Raw genomic sequence first — 16,558 nt, forward strand, 5'->3', positions numbered from 1 at the left:
TAAGAAAAAAATAGAATTACTAATTTCGTTAAATTTCGTCATTTATTTGTATAGAAATTGACTATTTAAATATTTTTTTTATCCTTATTGTGTGATTTGAGTAATTAAAAAATGGAGAACAATGGTTCGCAATAGACAACCTTTGAATATTAACAATTAATAACTGTTTAAGTTAAAAAAAATTGAATACATATTTTTATTACTAATAAATAAAATTCGCAATTACTTAGATTAAGTATTTATTCAAAATTTAATTAATGTACAAAATTTTTTAATTTAACGATTATATCTTTTAGGATTTGTAATTCTGGATAGAAATGAAAAAAAAATCTAATAAAATCATAAATCCTCATTTTTTTATAATATCCAAATTACTCTAAAATGAAATTTCACGTTTAATATGGGAGTTACTCTAATATTGTACATTGCACTTGCCTACGTTTTCTCTATATGTCATTATGTTTCCATGAGAAACATTCGTTATGAAATCCATTCAATAATGCTAGACAGAACCTTGACGTGGATCAAGAACGATCCGCTGTAGCGAGAAATTCATACCAGTCGTATTCGCGAACGACATTGCGATATACCTGGTAAGTTTATATACTTGACAATACACTTCTGTCTATTCATAAACATCATAGACTATTATTGATTTGACAAAAATGTCAATTATCATTAATGTCATTTACGATTAATCATAACAAATTCCTTCATACAATCAAATTCGATTATCACAATTTAAATCATTGCAAAAATAATATTGATACTTGTGTGATTTATTAGAGACATTAGTAAATAAATGACTAGATGAATACCATTCATTGTACTAAATATTGTAAACTAAATCTTAAAGATTATAATAAAACTTTCAGATATTATAATTATATCACAATATACAAAATAAAATTATTTATTTGATATTTTATTATTAAAATATGAACAGTATTCTATTATTAATTTTTTGATGTTTACTTTTATTATTGTGTTTATTAGTGTATAAGTCATAAATAACACTGTTTTTTCAAATAAGAATTCTTAATGTGATTAATAATTAGAACTATTGAATATGACAAAAGTTTAAACAATATGAGCTTTGAAAGTCTTAACTTCAGTAAATAATGTCAGCAAATAATACTTAATTACTACCATAAATATATGATGCTTAACACTAGAGGCTTAATAGATTAGATTGTATCTTTATTAGTTTGAAGTACAGGTACAATATCTTTGAATTCATTTCAGTTAAAATAGTTCCTCATTTAACAAAATTGTTCATAGATTAATGCAATATTGTATAATATATGTGTTAAAATATTTAAACTTGACAGATTATTATTTTTTTGTATCAATAAAGGAATAGAATGGAAACAGTAGGTACATTACAATGGGAGGATTACTTGGTTATTGTAGCCACACTATGCTTAAGTATTGGCACAGGTATCTATTATCGATTCAGTGGTGGACGACAAAAAACTATGGAAGTATGTATATCATTCTTATATAATTATAGCTTTGGAAATAATATTGAATTTAAGCAGTGAAAAATTATGTTCTGAGCAGGAATATTTCATTGCCAATAAATCCATGAACATTATACCTGTTGGTATTGCACTAGTAGTTTCCTTCATGTCTGCAATTACCTTATTAGGAGTTTCTGCAGAAAACTACACATATGGAACACAATTTGTAGTAATTAATTTATCATATCTCATAGGAACTCCTATTGTTTGTTATGGATTTCTACCAGTATTTTTTAAACTTCAAGCAACAAGTGCTTATGAGGTTTGTATAATACACATACTTGAAATAATAACAAAAAACTATGTATTTAAGTTATATCTTTTCCTTCTTTAGTACTTAGAAAAACGTTTTGGAATAATAGCTAGGATGATGGCTAGTTTTGTTTACTGGCTACAGCTGCTTCTGTATTCAGGTGTTGTACTTTATGCCCCTGCTTTAGCATTGGAAGCAACAACAGGAATTTCTAAAGCTACCAGCATTATTGTTATTGGAATAGTTTGTTCATTTTATTCAAGCATAGGAGGCATTAAAGCTGTACTAATTACAGATGTGTTCCAAGGACTACTCATGTTTATTTCTGTTTTTGTTATTATTATCATAGCTGCTAATGAAGCTGGAAGTTTAGGAAAAATCTGGCAAATAGCAGACGAAGGAAATAGAATTCAATTTGATAGGTATAATATGCTTTAATATATCTCAATTTCGGAAAATTATTCCACCATTAATTGTGCAATATTTTCTTAGTATTTCTATAGACCCTACAGTTCGACACACTTGGTGGTCCCTCACTATTGGTGGTTTATTCACGTTCCTATCATTGTATGGCGTAAATCAAGTTCAAGTGCAACGTTTATTGACAGTAAAGTAAGTATTATAATAAATTAAAATAAAAATTATTATTAATTTATGTAATATTTTTAGAGATATAAAAGCATCACAAAAAGCACTCTGGTTGTCATGGCCAATTTTATCATTACTTTCATTTACTACATGTTTCTCAGGTTTAGCAATATATAGTAAATATTATAAATGTGATCCATTACTTCAAAAAAGAATATCATCAATAGATATGTTGATGCCATTATATGTAATGGATACTATGTCTAATAAACCTGGTTTACCTGGTATTTTCATAGCAGGTGAAGTTTATAAATATTTTAATACCTAAACATATGAAGAAACATGTGAAGAAATAATAATTTCAAACAATCTTACTACTATGTTGCTTAGGTATTTTTAGTGCTAGTCTCAGCACTATTTCAGCAGCGTTAAATTCGTTGGCAGCGGTAACACTAGAAGATTATTTAAAACCAGTATATAAAAAATGTTGCGGTAGGGAATTCTCTTTGACTATGTCGACAAATCTGGCCAAATTACTCGTTTTATTGTATGGATTTATTTCTGTTGCTTTGGCATTCTTGGCACAATTATTAGGTGGTGTTTTACAGGTCTAGTTTTTATCTATTACATTACAAAAATATTCAATTAATATTATTTAATATTATATTATAAAACATACGTTATATTATGTTATATTATATATTATATAATAAAAACATAATAAAATTTTATTCAAATGAATTATTCTTGTATTTATATTGTAGGCTGGATTAACAATATTTGGAGTAGTGGGTGGCCCTCTTCTGGGCCTTTTTACCCTTGGAATGCTCACAGAAACAGCTACAGAAATAGGATCCGTAACAGGTGCCACTATTGCCCTAGTATTTCTATTTTGGATTGCTTTTGGACAACCTAGACCTATTACTCCAACACTGCCAGTGACTGATATTGATTGTCCAAATGCAACCCTTTCTACCTTGCAGACACAATTCATGCGGTAAACAGAGAATTTTTATTCTAAAAACATTTAATATATTAATTTTTTAGAAATGTGTTATATGTTTTCTTTTTTTAATTTTAGGAAACAAGATGATTCATCTTACTTCTATTTATATCGAATCTCCTATATGTGGTATTGTCCTCTTGGATTTCTGATAACGTTTGTCATTGGATTACTCCTTAGCTTTTGTATGAAGCGGATATTTAAAAAACAGAAACTTGAGTTGGACCCAAACTTATTCTTTCCTATAATAGGAGAACGTATACGTCGTAGGCGTGAGCAGACTTTTGGTTATGAGAACCAGGTATCAAAACATGCCACTATGTCCAAAAAGTATGTTTTTACTATAAATGCAACTAACAACGAGGAAACTATTGAAGATATGAATACCACCAAGCTTTAACTTAATTTTGAATTAATCGGTTGCATTTGTCGAGCGGTATTTTAGATCTTAAACATTCCGTACTTCAATTTCTAAGTTTAAGTATGGCGTGAAACTTAAAAAAAAAATCTTTAATGCAAATCTTGATAAAAAAACGAATTAATATGTCCAAAAAAGAAATATGTCTTCCATTTGTTAGTTTTAAACTGCCATTTTGTAACTTTTTTAAGATTATGTAAAATAAGTAGAGAATTTTATAGGGATGTTGTTATGTAGATTTCTTTGTTGTACATTATATAATTTGTAATCAGTGATATTCTAACCACAGTACTTATCCAAACCTAATTGAGCATATCTAATTATAAATCACTGTTAAGTATTAAGAACATTGTACAAATGACTTAATGAAATTATATTTACTAAACAGATGTAACGCTAGTTTTCCTAATTAAACAACAATAACTCTAGAAATTTAGAACTATAGATCATAAAACTTGTGCTGTACATTATCATTGCATACAAAAATTATTTTGATATAACATGAAATAATGTTTAATACACATTGCCTTGTGTAAAGAACATTTTATAAAATGCATATCTGCAAATGAGATCTGTAATTAATTAATACAATAAACGCTACTAATTTTTTCGTATAACCTTCTCTTCAGTATGTAACGAAATATTTGCCTGTGCTATATAACAAGAGTTAATAAAACAGTATGTATGTGAAAGAAGATGAAAGAAGATGATGTTTAGAGTACTAGCAATTATTTTCAGTCTCTCCTCTTGTTTATCCAATGAAGAATCAAGTAATTACAATTAACAGTAAGACAATGGAGCAATGGGAATGGGAATTTATTGCTAGAAATAATATGTTAGTAATAATTTAAAACAACTGAAATTTGTGGCTTTTAATCTCAAAGCCTAGTTATTAGTTGTTTCTTCAATGAAATAAGTTAGAAGAATTAAAATTCTTGTAAATTGTATCAACAAAGAAAAAATTACAACTTTTTAAAATATTTTATTCTTCATTTTCATTTTTAATAAATTGTGTAACTAGTAACTTCCATACAAATGAGATTTAATTGTAACTTCTGAAATTTTTCAGGATTTCTGGTAGGAGAATTTCCCTAAAATTAATTTCTAGTTAAATTTTGTTAGGAACTTGTGAAATTTTGAAAGGGAAATAAAAAGAGAAGTCTCAATAGAAGCTTCTACAAAAGAAAGTGAACTATCTAAGGTGTTTCTGGAGAGACTCGGCCAGTCCCAGATCAAACTACTGGTGGCCAGTTGAAACCAGTTTCAATTTATTCGTGACTCGCGCTTCAATCGGCAATGGGCTCTTTTTAATTATTTTTCTAGCGAAACTGTGGCCGCCATTTTCCACGTTGACTTCTTCTTTAACGGGCAATTAATCCATTAAGAAATCCAACTGACATTCTTTTGAAACGAGGTGTCGAATGTTTTGTTGGCCTACAGCTAGCGAAAATAAATTCTATTTCTAATACATACGATGTTCATAACAATCTCGTTTTCAAATTTAAGTCCAAATATAATATTTTTCGTTAGAACTTCTTTGAAATAACCTATTTTACTCTACTAAACTTAACAATTTGTCATAATAAATAATCTGTTTAGTTATAAAGAATGTATTTATTTATACCACAATTATTCCTTTATTGAATATTTTAATAAAAAATTTGGAGATATTTGGATCAAAATTATTAAAAATTACACTAAAAATATATTTGCGAATAATTCAGATTTATCTTATAATAATTTTTTGAACTCTTAATAAATAAGGAAATTACTTCAAAAAAAGAGAAAGAAAAACTGATATAATAGTCATTTAAATAAAAATTCAACGCGTTATGTGAACTAAATTTTTATTTAGTTCATTAATTTTAAAAATTAACGTATTATATTCACCTTTATCATAGTTGCTTCTGTTTATTTTTCTGAGATTCTCTTTCCTCTTCGTCTCCCCTCTCACCCTTTCTTCCTTTCTCTTCCTCGTGAAATTCAACACAACACAGGATTCTCTCATCTATCTTCGAAGTCAACGGTTTCTTTGTCTTGATTTTGCGACATTATGCGGGAAAAACTGAGGAAAAATCGAGAAAGTAGGAAATGTGTAAAACTTTAGCTCAGGCGTATTGACGATCGAGGAATTTTATTAAACCAGACTAGAGCAAGAATATAGATTATAGGGACATTAAAAGAGCAGTGACTTTAGAATACGTGCGTGTGTTTACGTGTATCCAGCTGATGGAGTGTATGAAAAATTTCAATATAGATTTGAAGTACCGTTTTAATTATTTGCAGATAGAAAATTTCTTTGACGAAAGGGTAAGTATTTATATTTGCATCGAGATACTTCCGAAAGTAATTTTAACTAACTAAAACGTTAAAACTAATTTTAACGAATTACATCGAAGAATCGAAATTCGACTACATTTGTATAAAATTTCAGTAGTTTCTCGTGTATATTTAAAAAAAAAAATTAATTTTCGATTTTCATTTTCATATTTTACGTTACTCGATATTAATTTTTGGATTTAAAAAATGGTTCAACATCTTCGAGCATCTCCGCAAATATACTTCAAAATGAAACTAATTTTACATTTCTATGTTATTTGGAACTTTTATATTTCCTATAATGTAATCACACCAATTGTTGCATTATAGAAACGTATTTTGATGACGTTTTTAAAAGAAAAAATTTATTAGGTGATACTGAAATTACTGAATCATTGATGGGTGGTAATCTTGAGTTTTATGTGTTCATTCATCAATGAATTAAACTAACGTGAGTCACGCGTTCCCAGTAGAATTGGCATAATCACTGATTAATCAGTGGAGATCTCTCGCCTCTCCCCACTTCCCAGTAATTTCACTGTTTTCATACGTATGCAGGTGTATATTACATTATATCGTACCGAATTAGTGTACGATTCAAATTATCCACGATGTCAACTAAAAAATTTTAAAAACATTTAATCACATTTCGAAATTGAAAAAAAAAAAAATATTTTTTTTTAACCTCTTTCAACAGATTTCGTCTATCACGAAAATATTTTTTAATAACGAATAAACCATAGCATGCTCAATTTCAATAAATTTGACAATTAAACAGTTCGAGATATTTTTTCGAAATATAATTTTATCAACACTTTAATAAAATCACTAGAAATCACCAACTATAGGTTCTATAAATTTTGATCCACGTTTGATAAATATTTGTTGAATAAAATTGAAAAAAATTATTATTAATTAACCAGTAATAAAAATTATTAAACTTTTTCATCGAAGTCCTACAGCCCGACTTCTGTAAACTGTACACATATAAATCTCTTTAAACGTTGCTTTATAATTCCGAGAAAAGCAATAAAATAGCAGACTCATTGAGGAAAACCCATGACATTTTATCGTTAAAATGAATAATCAAAGGGTACAGAGAAAACTATTCTGTTATGGTACCCTACAATAAGTACACATTCTTCTTCCTCCAAATTAATTTTTAAAATATATTTTTCGGATGATCTATTATAAATTGTAGATATATATTCATCATCTTATATAGCAACTTCGTAATTCTTACGAGGCTGGTGTTTCGCCGCATTTTACCATAAAAATTCTCTTCTATGAATAGAAGTATCAAAGATCTAGCACTTCAAGAATCGTCATTTATTTACAACCCTTTAAATGACAACCGGTTGGATCCCGTTTCAACTGACTGTAAACACAGTTTTCATGTATACTCTGGTTCGTTGTCGATTTTTCATGTTACAATCTGGAGCTTATAGAGCGAGCAGTTGCAGTTTATCAGCATTCTTTATCGTGGGAACCATTGCGAGTTTACTCCTGTTACTGATCTTAGTAATTTTTCTACATTTTCGAACAGAGTTGCTTCGTGCACACGATGAAGAACGAGAAGATGAGAACTGTGAGTTTGTAGAAAAGAAGAAAGTGAAAGACGAAGAAAATAATAACTTGGAATCGCTAGATCTCATTTTCTTCTTTTTAGCATTACTTCTTAGCATTTTCGTATTAAAATTCCTCCTAAAATGACATGTCTTAATTTCTTCTTCGACTTCTTTGGTGATTATATTTCTTCCTGTTATAGCCCACTGTGTTTATTGTAGCGTTTATTATAAATTTATATTTAACGTGATTACGTGACAATGGTAATCATTGATAATCCAAATTACTGTGTTTATAACTTTGAAATTTTTTAAATTTAGAATTTTGTTTGACAAAGAGACGCAGAGAAATATGGTACAATTTTATACCATTTACCTTCAACCTGAAGAAATAATTACAATTTCGATTGTTATCATAAGAAGAAGAAAATTAAGAAGATTTAATTCCAAACCAAACTTTCTAATAAAAAATTAAAGGGGGGTCGAATAAGCGTTTTAATTTCTAATCTTGCGATTTTCAGCAGAAGAAATTGTTCCAGATAAGTACCTTTTTCGACCTACATTTTCAAGCTGATTGTCTTCCTCTGATCGTTAATAACGATGTGCCTGAAATTGAACGACTAATGAGCAAAGGAGTGAGCGATCATATTAAATTCCACAATTTTCCTCAGTTACACAAATATTTCGAAAATCTTGGTACCATTAAACGTGAGTTTTCATTTCTATGATTCTTCATTGCAAGCTTCTCAGTTAACTCTTAAGTTATCCTTAACTTCGACCATCTAATTAGCATCCTCGTATCTCTATCTAGCAGCCATCTCTTCGAGAGCTCCAAAATACTCAGGAATTCTCCGTTTCACCTTCGCCATCTCACTTCTGATGGATGCATTACACATCGGATACAGGGTGACATCGTGTGATCTTAGATGCATGTAACTTTCTTGGTGCGGCGTAATTATCGTTAGTGTTTCCATAAGTCGACGGAATGGAAGAAACTCACGGCCCTGGAAGGGGGTGCTTCGTATAAATGGACACATGTGACAATTAAAACGACAGTCTGAAATCGTTCTCCGCTTAATCCGTCGGCTCCGTTCCCAACGAGGCGCGTGAAACCGAGTGTCCTAATTAATTAATCGGTCAGAGTACCTCCGCGTCTTCTTCGATTCCGGCAGGATCATCCCGAGCGAGCAGTTCGATCTGTCGATCGCTAGAAAATCCGAGCATATATGCGTTACATCAGGAAGACCAGCAGCAAGATCATTCAGCTGCAATTTCGTACCTTTTTACCAGCCACAGACCATCATTAGCACCTCAAAGGCTCATTTTCGTATCTTTTCTTCGACCCCTTCTCGTTTTCTTCTTGCTGTTCCTTGGACCAGGACTGGGACCGCGATTGGACAATCTAAGATTTGTGAAGAGGTAGGAGATTTTAACATGTTCACTGCCATGCATATTTTATATGCTCAGGCCATGATAAAATTTCTATTATTCTTAGGATATAATGAATTAAGCAATATGGTGGAAGAAGGAAGAAAATAGCGAACTTCTCATTTTGCAATGTTCTCTGTTCAATTACGTTATTCAAATTCTCGAAAAGGAGACAATGGCAGTCAACGTGTTAATTCCCAAGATTTTAAGTACTTTTCATTTTTGATAGGATTGCTGGAATGGTTTACCTTGTATAAGTTAAATGCTTGATGTAGAATGTTCTTAAAGTCTTTTAAGATCCTCGGAATAATCTTGAGATATTTATACGTAGATTGCTAATCTTGAAGTTTTCGAAGGAAGTTCTTCTAGTATCACTTTCCTTAAAAAGGTCGACATTTTTTAAAGAGGACGTTTCAAGATCCCCAGTGTCCAATACCGTGAAGTAGGTGTTGGTCTTGAAGTTTTCGAAGAGAATGCTTTCAATTCTAATGGAAATAAGAGAATCTTCAAGAAAATCCGAAATTGTTCTTAATAACAAAGAAGATTCCGAAATTTTTAAGAAAATTTCTTGTCTCCTTTCAAAAAGTTGATTAAGTAAACATGAGATATTATTTTACAATTGAAAATTCGAAAATTTATTTATGTTATTTTTGCTAACTAGTGACACGATGGATGCTAGTTACCTCTTCAAATTGTATGTCAATTATTTACATAAATTTATAGAAAAAGCACCCTGTGCGAATAAATAGCTAATATTATAACCAAAAACGAGGCAGAGAGTACGAAGAAAATAAATACAGCTTGGTTACTCCATTCATTCGTTCATCTGTCCTGTAATAGACGATATTCACGAGTACCTGGGTCTTATAGCAATTACGTAACAGACACCCTATGTTTCCACTCGTTAAATTCTAAATGAATCAGAATCATAATTCGAGCTCTGTTTCCTATTGAAATTCTGATGGTAACCACGACTATTCGAGGACCTAAATCAATTTATTATCATCAATTCTGGACGAGTTCGTAATTCCACTGTCAAGTCAAAACTATTCTCCAGCTTTGAAACAGCATTCTTCATAATTCCTGAATGTTCTTTCATTTCTTAAATTTTAGAGTTAAAAAGTAACACCGAAAATAAAATATAAAATACAATTGTGAGAAAACCCGCATTTTCATCGGTGTTCCCCATAGAAGATAGTTTAGGTTCATCGAAACCGGTTTCAACCAGAGTCTCAGTGACTCGATGATGATGATCGAGAATCATTGATATTGATAATAGAAAAGGTTGCAACTTCATTGATAATCATAGCAAGTGCTATTTGAAATATTTTCATTCATACTCGAAGTTTTAAGTCCCAACTATGTATCTCTTCTTTTACAAAGAAGCTCTAAAAATCTTCGAATTTTCATGAAAAATAGTTACGACGATATCGTGTCATTTATTGTAATCCCTAGTTTTCGTTTCTTTATTAAACAATTCAGTTATGAAATATTTCTTCGCCGACTTAACCTTATTTCAGTATTATAAGAATCGCTCAGAAGACAATGCGGTTAAGTCCATTTGTAGATATTTCCTAACTTTTGTAAATCTTAATGCAGTGAACAATATTCTATTCGGTTATTAAATGATTTACTCGGCACTTCGTTATTTCTAGGTTAGGTAGCCCTTCTTGAAAAAAGAAAACGCTTATATTAAAACGTTTTACGTATTGAAGAAGGTTAATTTCCTCAATTTCTGTTTTCTTTCCTTAATTAATTTTCTTAATTAATTTTTCTTTTCGTTCCTTAATTAATTTTCTTAATTAATTTTTCTTTTCTTTTCTCAATTAATTTTCTTAATTAATTTCTGCTTTCTTTTCTTAACCGTATTGGCTACTGATTGGCTTCTGATTAGCGACTCGTATCTAAAAGAAGAAAGAAGAAATACGAAATGTACATTGACTGAAAAACAGTCGTACATCTAAAATATCTCGCTTGTTTTTCACGGTAGAAAAAGATGTCAGAGGAACACATTAGTTGGTTCAGTGAGGCGAATATTATGAAAGTTAAAAAAATTTGATGAAGATTATATTTTTCGAGATTTCAAGGCCATCGAAGTTTTTTTAAACGATATATTTTTATTATCGCTATATGATAGCTGAGGTCAAGACGAATCGGTGTATAAAACGGTGTAGATTTCATAGGAGGTCCTCTGTCTCGTTGCATCTTTCTCCCCAGTTTACGCAAACTGGACCTATTTATCTCCGAATGAGCTGGTTCTAGCCAGAGATAACCAGATTTCTTAATGATGATTGAAAGCCGGTGTTAGCCACAACCACGGTGCGAAATTCTTCTAAACAATTCCACCCGATGGTGGGGTACTATATACGTTCATCGCACCATTCCAACCAAAGCCAGAGAGAGCACAATGCGTTACACTCTGCTTATGTAAGAAAGAAGACTAAACGACAGTGCACCCAGTCGATATGTATATTCATATGATTACGACGTGTGCGACTGTTACCAGTTTAAGTTATGTTTAAATGCAATTATCTAGGCTGGAAGGAATGAATCATAAGAACACAATTGTTTCTGAATAAGCGACTTTTTAGGAGTCAAAAATAGGTAGAGTTCTTGACAAATTTTCAAAAATCCTTCTTTGAAAATTTCTACGAAAATTCTTCTTTCGAAATATCTCTTAAAACTCCTTTTTCAAAATTTCTTTCGTTCGAAATTTCTTTGAAAATTCTTCTCCGGAGATTTCTTTTCTGGATAGTTGATTTGAAAAACAGGCACAGTATAATGTAAGTTTGATACAATAGAATACATCGAAATCTTTGTACAATATTTTCTTACTTGGTTTTCGATCATTCGATAATAAACTTTTGAAAAGAATGGAAAAATTTTAATGCGATGAATGGGAAACCATTGGAAGGCGAGAAGCACGGAAAAATTAAATATTCTTCGTACTCCGAGTCATTCGTGGAATACGTGTAAAACAATACCAAAGTCAGACGAGTGTTGAAGATCGATCTGGATCGCGCAGAAGTGTCGATCAGACGTGTCTTTCACGTGATCTATAGAAAATACCCGATCGAGTATCGGTAAATGCAGCTGAAGGACATTTGATACCAAGTACGATCAGCATTACTTGGTCCACGAGATTTCTTCTATTTTTATGATCGATATTTATCGTTCTTTTGACAAACTTCAATCTCGTAATTTTCTTGTATAGCTTCTTCTACATGCAGAATCTTTCTTCATATTAGAAGCTTTATATTATCCTCTAATTAAGAGTTTCGGATGAAGAAATGAAGTAAACGTAAAATAATCTCTGTTTCTGAAAGAAGAAAACTGGAGGCCATATTTATAAGAAAATTTCTCGTTTCTGTTTAAGTCCCTGAGGGATGAAATCGCGTTTCCTGATACTGTTCTTCTTTCTGGCCGTCTCTTCGGCAGAACAGCGGTCGTTTGAAGATACAGATGAAAAATGCACGCAGGAACATCCGGTTCTTCTTTACTACTTTTCATGGGCCGACTATACGGTGCTGGCCGCCATGTTGATAATTTCGTGCCTGATCGGTACTTTCTACGGCTTTTTCGCCAAAAAGCAAGAGACCAGCCAGGACTTCCTACTCGGTGGCTCAAGCATGGGGACGTTCCCTATGGCGATGTCCCTGGCCGCAAGTTTCATCACGGCTATTGAGCTACTGGGCAATCCTGCGGAGATGTACGAACAGGTACGTTTACTTGCAGATGTTTTCAAAATCGTTCTTATCGATTTATTTCTCGAAATAATTCGAGACTTGATAAAGTATTTAAAAGGAGAAATAATACTTTCGTTACAGTTTTGTTAAGACTAGAACTACCAATCTGTGTCATGTACCCAAACGTAATGTACATATACTGGGTATCCCTGAAACGGTAATATAACCGGGAATGGGGTTATTCTAGGTGAAAAATCAAATCGAAAATAAAGAATAAAATTTTTCTATTTGAAGCTCCGTTTTCGAGAAAATCGACTTTGAATATTCACCGAGTACGCGTGGACTTAACTTTGGCAATGGCGGATGGACCATCAGTATTCCAGCGTACGCAGTGGATATTCAAAGTCGATTTTCTCGACAACGAAGCTTCAAATGACAAAATTTTATTCTTTATTTTAGATTCGCTTTTTCACGTAGAATCACCCTCTCCTCGGTTGTACTACTGTTGCTGAGATGTTCTGTATAATAATGATTAAAGTGTTGCGAAGAAAATAAATATATATGTACAATTATGTCGTTATCTGAACAAAAGTCTGAACAAAAACGTTTCATCAAAATCAGTCGAATGTTTTCAATAACTATAACAATGAAAAGCATATAGTCATTTTGACTATTTTGGTAGCTTTGGTGTTAAATTTCAGGATATTTCTTCTTTTCTCCTCTGTTACAGTGCATATTTCCTTTCCTTCTTTTCCCTTGTACTCTTCCTATGTATATTATTCCGGTTTCTTGCTTCTCCTTCTTACATTTTCTATTTCTTCCTTATTCCCTTCTGTGTCCATCTTTTCCTTCAATTTTAATTGTTTGTTAAAAATTCGCAGGGTACCCAATTTTGGATGACTTGCCTAGCTTTTATCCTCGTCGTACCTGTTACTTCCTGTCTGTACTTGCCGGTTTACATGAAATTAAGGCTAACCTCGAGTTACGAGTATCTGAATCTTCGCTTCCACCGCTACTGTAGACTACTCGCCGGTGGTCTCTACATGCTGCAGATGATTCTCTACACATCTGTTGCTGTATATGCGCCAGCGTTAGCTTTAAGTCACGGTAAGCCTGAATTAAACGCGACTCCGGTAAATTAATCCGCGTTTTCTCTTAATTAACGTGTCTCCCCTTCTTTTAGTTACGGGCCTCAATACTTACATAGCCGTCACTCTAGTCTACGTAGTCTGTATCTTCTACGCCTCACAGGTATCTAATCTCCACCTTAATTAGAAAAACTACTTATATAGCTTTTACTTCATTTCCTCAGAGACATATCTATTTCTTTCTTTTAAAATTTCCACTCTTTCTATTCAGATTTTTATCTCTTCCCGTCAATTTCGTTCTTAAGATTCGATTTTTTGAAATTTGCGTTTTCTGTTTTGTCCACTTCAGGGTGGAATGAAGGCCGTCATAATGACGGACACTTTCCAAGCAGTTGTGCTGCTCGGTTCCCTCTTTCTAATTGTTGGGTACGGTCTATTCTGGGCAGGAGGACTCTCCTTAGTATGGCAAGTGAACGATCAGTCTGGAAGAATGGAGTTCTTCAACATGGACCCTAGTCCAACCGTCCGTCATAGCTTCTGGAGCGTTGTAGTTGGTGGTACTATCTATTGGACCACTATGTTCTGCAGCAATCAGGCTTCCGTCCAAAAATACCTCAGTGTTAAGAGCATTGGTCAAGCCAGAACGTAGGTGTCCCCAAAAGATTACTTAAAATCATCATAACATTTCATTAACGTGAATATCCATATATGCGTTCGTAGCCTATGGAGCATATGTGTTCATAGCGTTGATAAGGTTAACATCATCGACTATATTTCTTCAATCATGTACTATTTCAATTCTCTATTTTGTTCCAGGGCCCTATGGGTATCCGCATTTGGCATGATTATAATATACACCATAAACTTCCTGACCGGTATGGTGCTCTACAGCACTTACAAAGACTGTGATCCTCTACTAGCTGGTCACATAAGTGGCCAGGACCAGCTGTTACCACTCTATGTAATGAATTTCCTGGGAAATCTCAAAGGGATGCCTGGTTTCTTCGTTGCTGGAATTTTCGCCGCTTCTTTAGGGTACATTTTACAATTTCTTTCCGTTTCTTTCTTAAGTATAATCCATGGACCATGGATCTTCAGTGGTATAATCACCTGAAGTATACAAAATTTAATTACAGGATTTTTATGGACTAATTTTTTCCGGTTGCTTTAAGTCTCCAGAATGAATATTTATGGTAAATTTTTCAGAACCGTGGCAAGTGCCCTAAATTCATTGGCGGCTATAACCTGCGAAGATGTCTTCCAAGGGTTGTTGAAGATAGAAATGCCACCCAGAAAGGGCGCAATTTATGCTAGGTGGATTAGTATCTTCTTTGGGGCGCTTAGCTTCGCTTTGATCTTTGTCGTAGAACGCCTTGGTAGTGTTCTTCAGGTACAAATTTCTTCATAAACCATTTCCTTGCAAAATTTTTATCAAGCTATTTTCTTCAACCCACTTGAAGACTGTAAAGATACGAAAACTATACAAAATTTGAACAAATGCTTTTTCCTATGAATTTGTATTTAACTTCGAGTACCTTCTGACCAATGTATCGCATTATGAAACATGAAACTTATTTCTGCAGGTTGCACTATCGTTTAATGGCATGGTCGGTGGTATTACATTAGGATTATTCTCTTTGGGAATGTTCATTCCATGGGCGAACGCCAAAGGAGCAATTACGGGAGCTATCACGAGTTTGATAATCATCTTGTGGATTGGACTGGGGGCCCAAATCGCTGTTCTAAATGGTCAAATTTACCTGGATAGCAAACCTGTGTCAGTGAATGCTTGTTCTTGCATCAACACCACAGCCATAACTATCAACCACTCAAATGGGAATGACAATGAGACTTTTTCCATATATAAAGTACGTATCTCGTAATTTCTTTCGAAATTATATTTTCTTCGTATTCTTGTTAGAAAAACAGACAATAAATTATTTGATTCCTAGGTTTCTAATTTTCGCCAATTTTATTTCAGATCAGTTATTTGTGGTACAGTGCAATAGGCTGCATCCTGACGATGTTGATCGGTGTGGTGGTGAGCTTTTTCACAGGATTTCAAAATCCAGCTGACCTCGATCCCGACCTTCTGAGTCCACCTATTGTTTCTTTGATTTATACACAGACAAAATCTCGTGTGAACAATGTCCACGGTATCGCAAACCTTGGCCTGGAATTAAACGATGAGAAATCCCAGATGGAAAACTCCAAAAGTCTTAAGAACTAAAGAATAGTAGCCATGTACATCCAAAAATCATTCTGGGAATTATAGAAAGAAACAAAATTGGGTGGATACTTGTCTATTGTAGGTAAAAAGGTTGTAATTCAGTGATTTTTTTTTCTAAGTAATGTTTTTTTATCTGTTAGCGTAAGTTTATTTATTTATAACTAGATTTTGTAAGTATCATAGAATAGCGTGATTTATTAAGATAAAGCTAGTTATAAATTAAATATGAACGAAACAGTGTAAACAAAATTAAGAAATCTATTTTTTTTTTTTCAAATTTCGCGTCTTTTATCTTTCTCTAATATTTCGTATTTAATTACTTATAAACATCTAGAGAAGCTTTCTATTAATTCTAATACTTCCTAACAGTATATGAGTATTTAAATGTACATTCTATCCCATGATTACTACGTGAACAATCGATTCAGTTTAGTATTCCCTTTGGTATTTTATACTA

The 16,558-nt window shown here is 32.4% G+C and overlaps 2 protein-coding genes across 2 annotated transcripts; both read left to right on the plus strand.

Annotated features, from left to right (window-relative positions):
* The first annotated feature begins 412 nt into the window (after window positions 1-412).
* On the plus strand, window positions 413-3,767 carry LOC108549910 (putative sodium-dependent multivitamin transporter). Its single transcript, XM_017903479.1, has 9 exons — window positions 413-593; window positions 1,358-1,484; window positions 1,564-1,785; window positions 1,858-2,198; window positions 2,269-2,388; window positions 2,446-2,663; window positions 2,755-2,972; window positions 3,129-3,361; window positions 3,446-3,767. The coding sequence occupies exons 2-9, from the start codon at window positions 1,365-1,367 to the stop codon at window positions 3,765-3,767; spliced, it is 1,794 nt and encodes a 597-aa protein (XP_017758968.1). The 5' UTR covers window positions 413-593; window positions 1,358-1,364.
* A 4,852-nt stretch (window positions 3,768-8,619) lies between these two features.
* On the plus strand, window positions 8,620-16,110 carry LOC108549909 (sodium-coupled monocarboxylate transporter 1). Its single transcript, XM_017903478.1, has 9 exons — window positions 8,620-9,088; window positions 12,474-12,816; window positions 13,665-13,890; window positions 13,967-14,034; window positions 14,221-14,516; window positions 14,688-14,906; window positions 15,078-15,261; window positions 15,455-15,739; window positions 15,853-16,110. Exons 2-9 carry the CDS (start codon window positions 12,484-12,486, stop codon window positions 16,099-16,101), a joined length of 1,860 nt encoding a protein of 619 aa, XP_017758967.1. The 5' UTR covers window positions 8,620-9,088; window positions 12,474-12,483; the 3' UTR covers window positions 16,102-16,110.
* Window positions 16,111-16,558: the final 448 nt, after the last annotated feature.

The sequence above is a fragment of the Eufriesea mexicana genome, unplaced genomic scaffold (assembly GCF_001483705.2).
Source record: "Eufriesea mexicana isolate 0111107269 unplaced genomic scaffold, ASM148370v2 scaffold2340, whole genome shotgun sequence".
In the NCBI taxonomy this organism is placed as follows: Eukaryota; Metazoa; Arthropoda; class Insecta; order Hymenoptera; family Apidae; genus Eufriesea; species Eufriesea mexicana.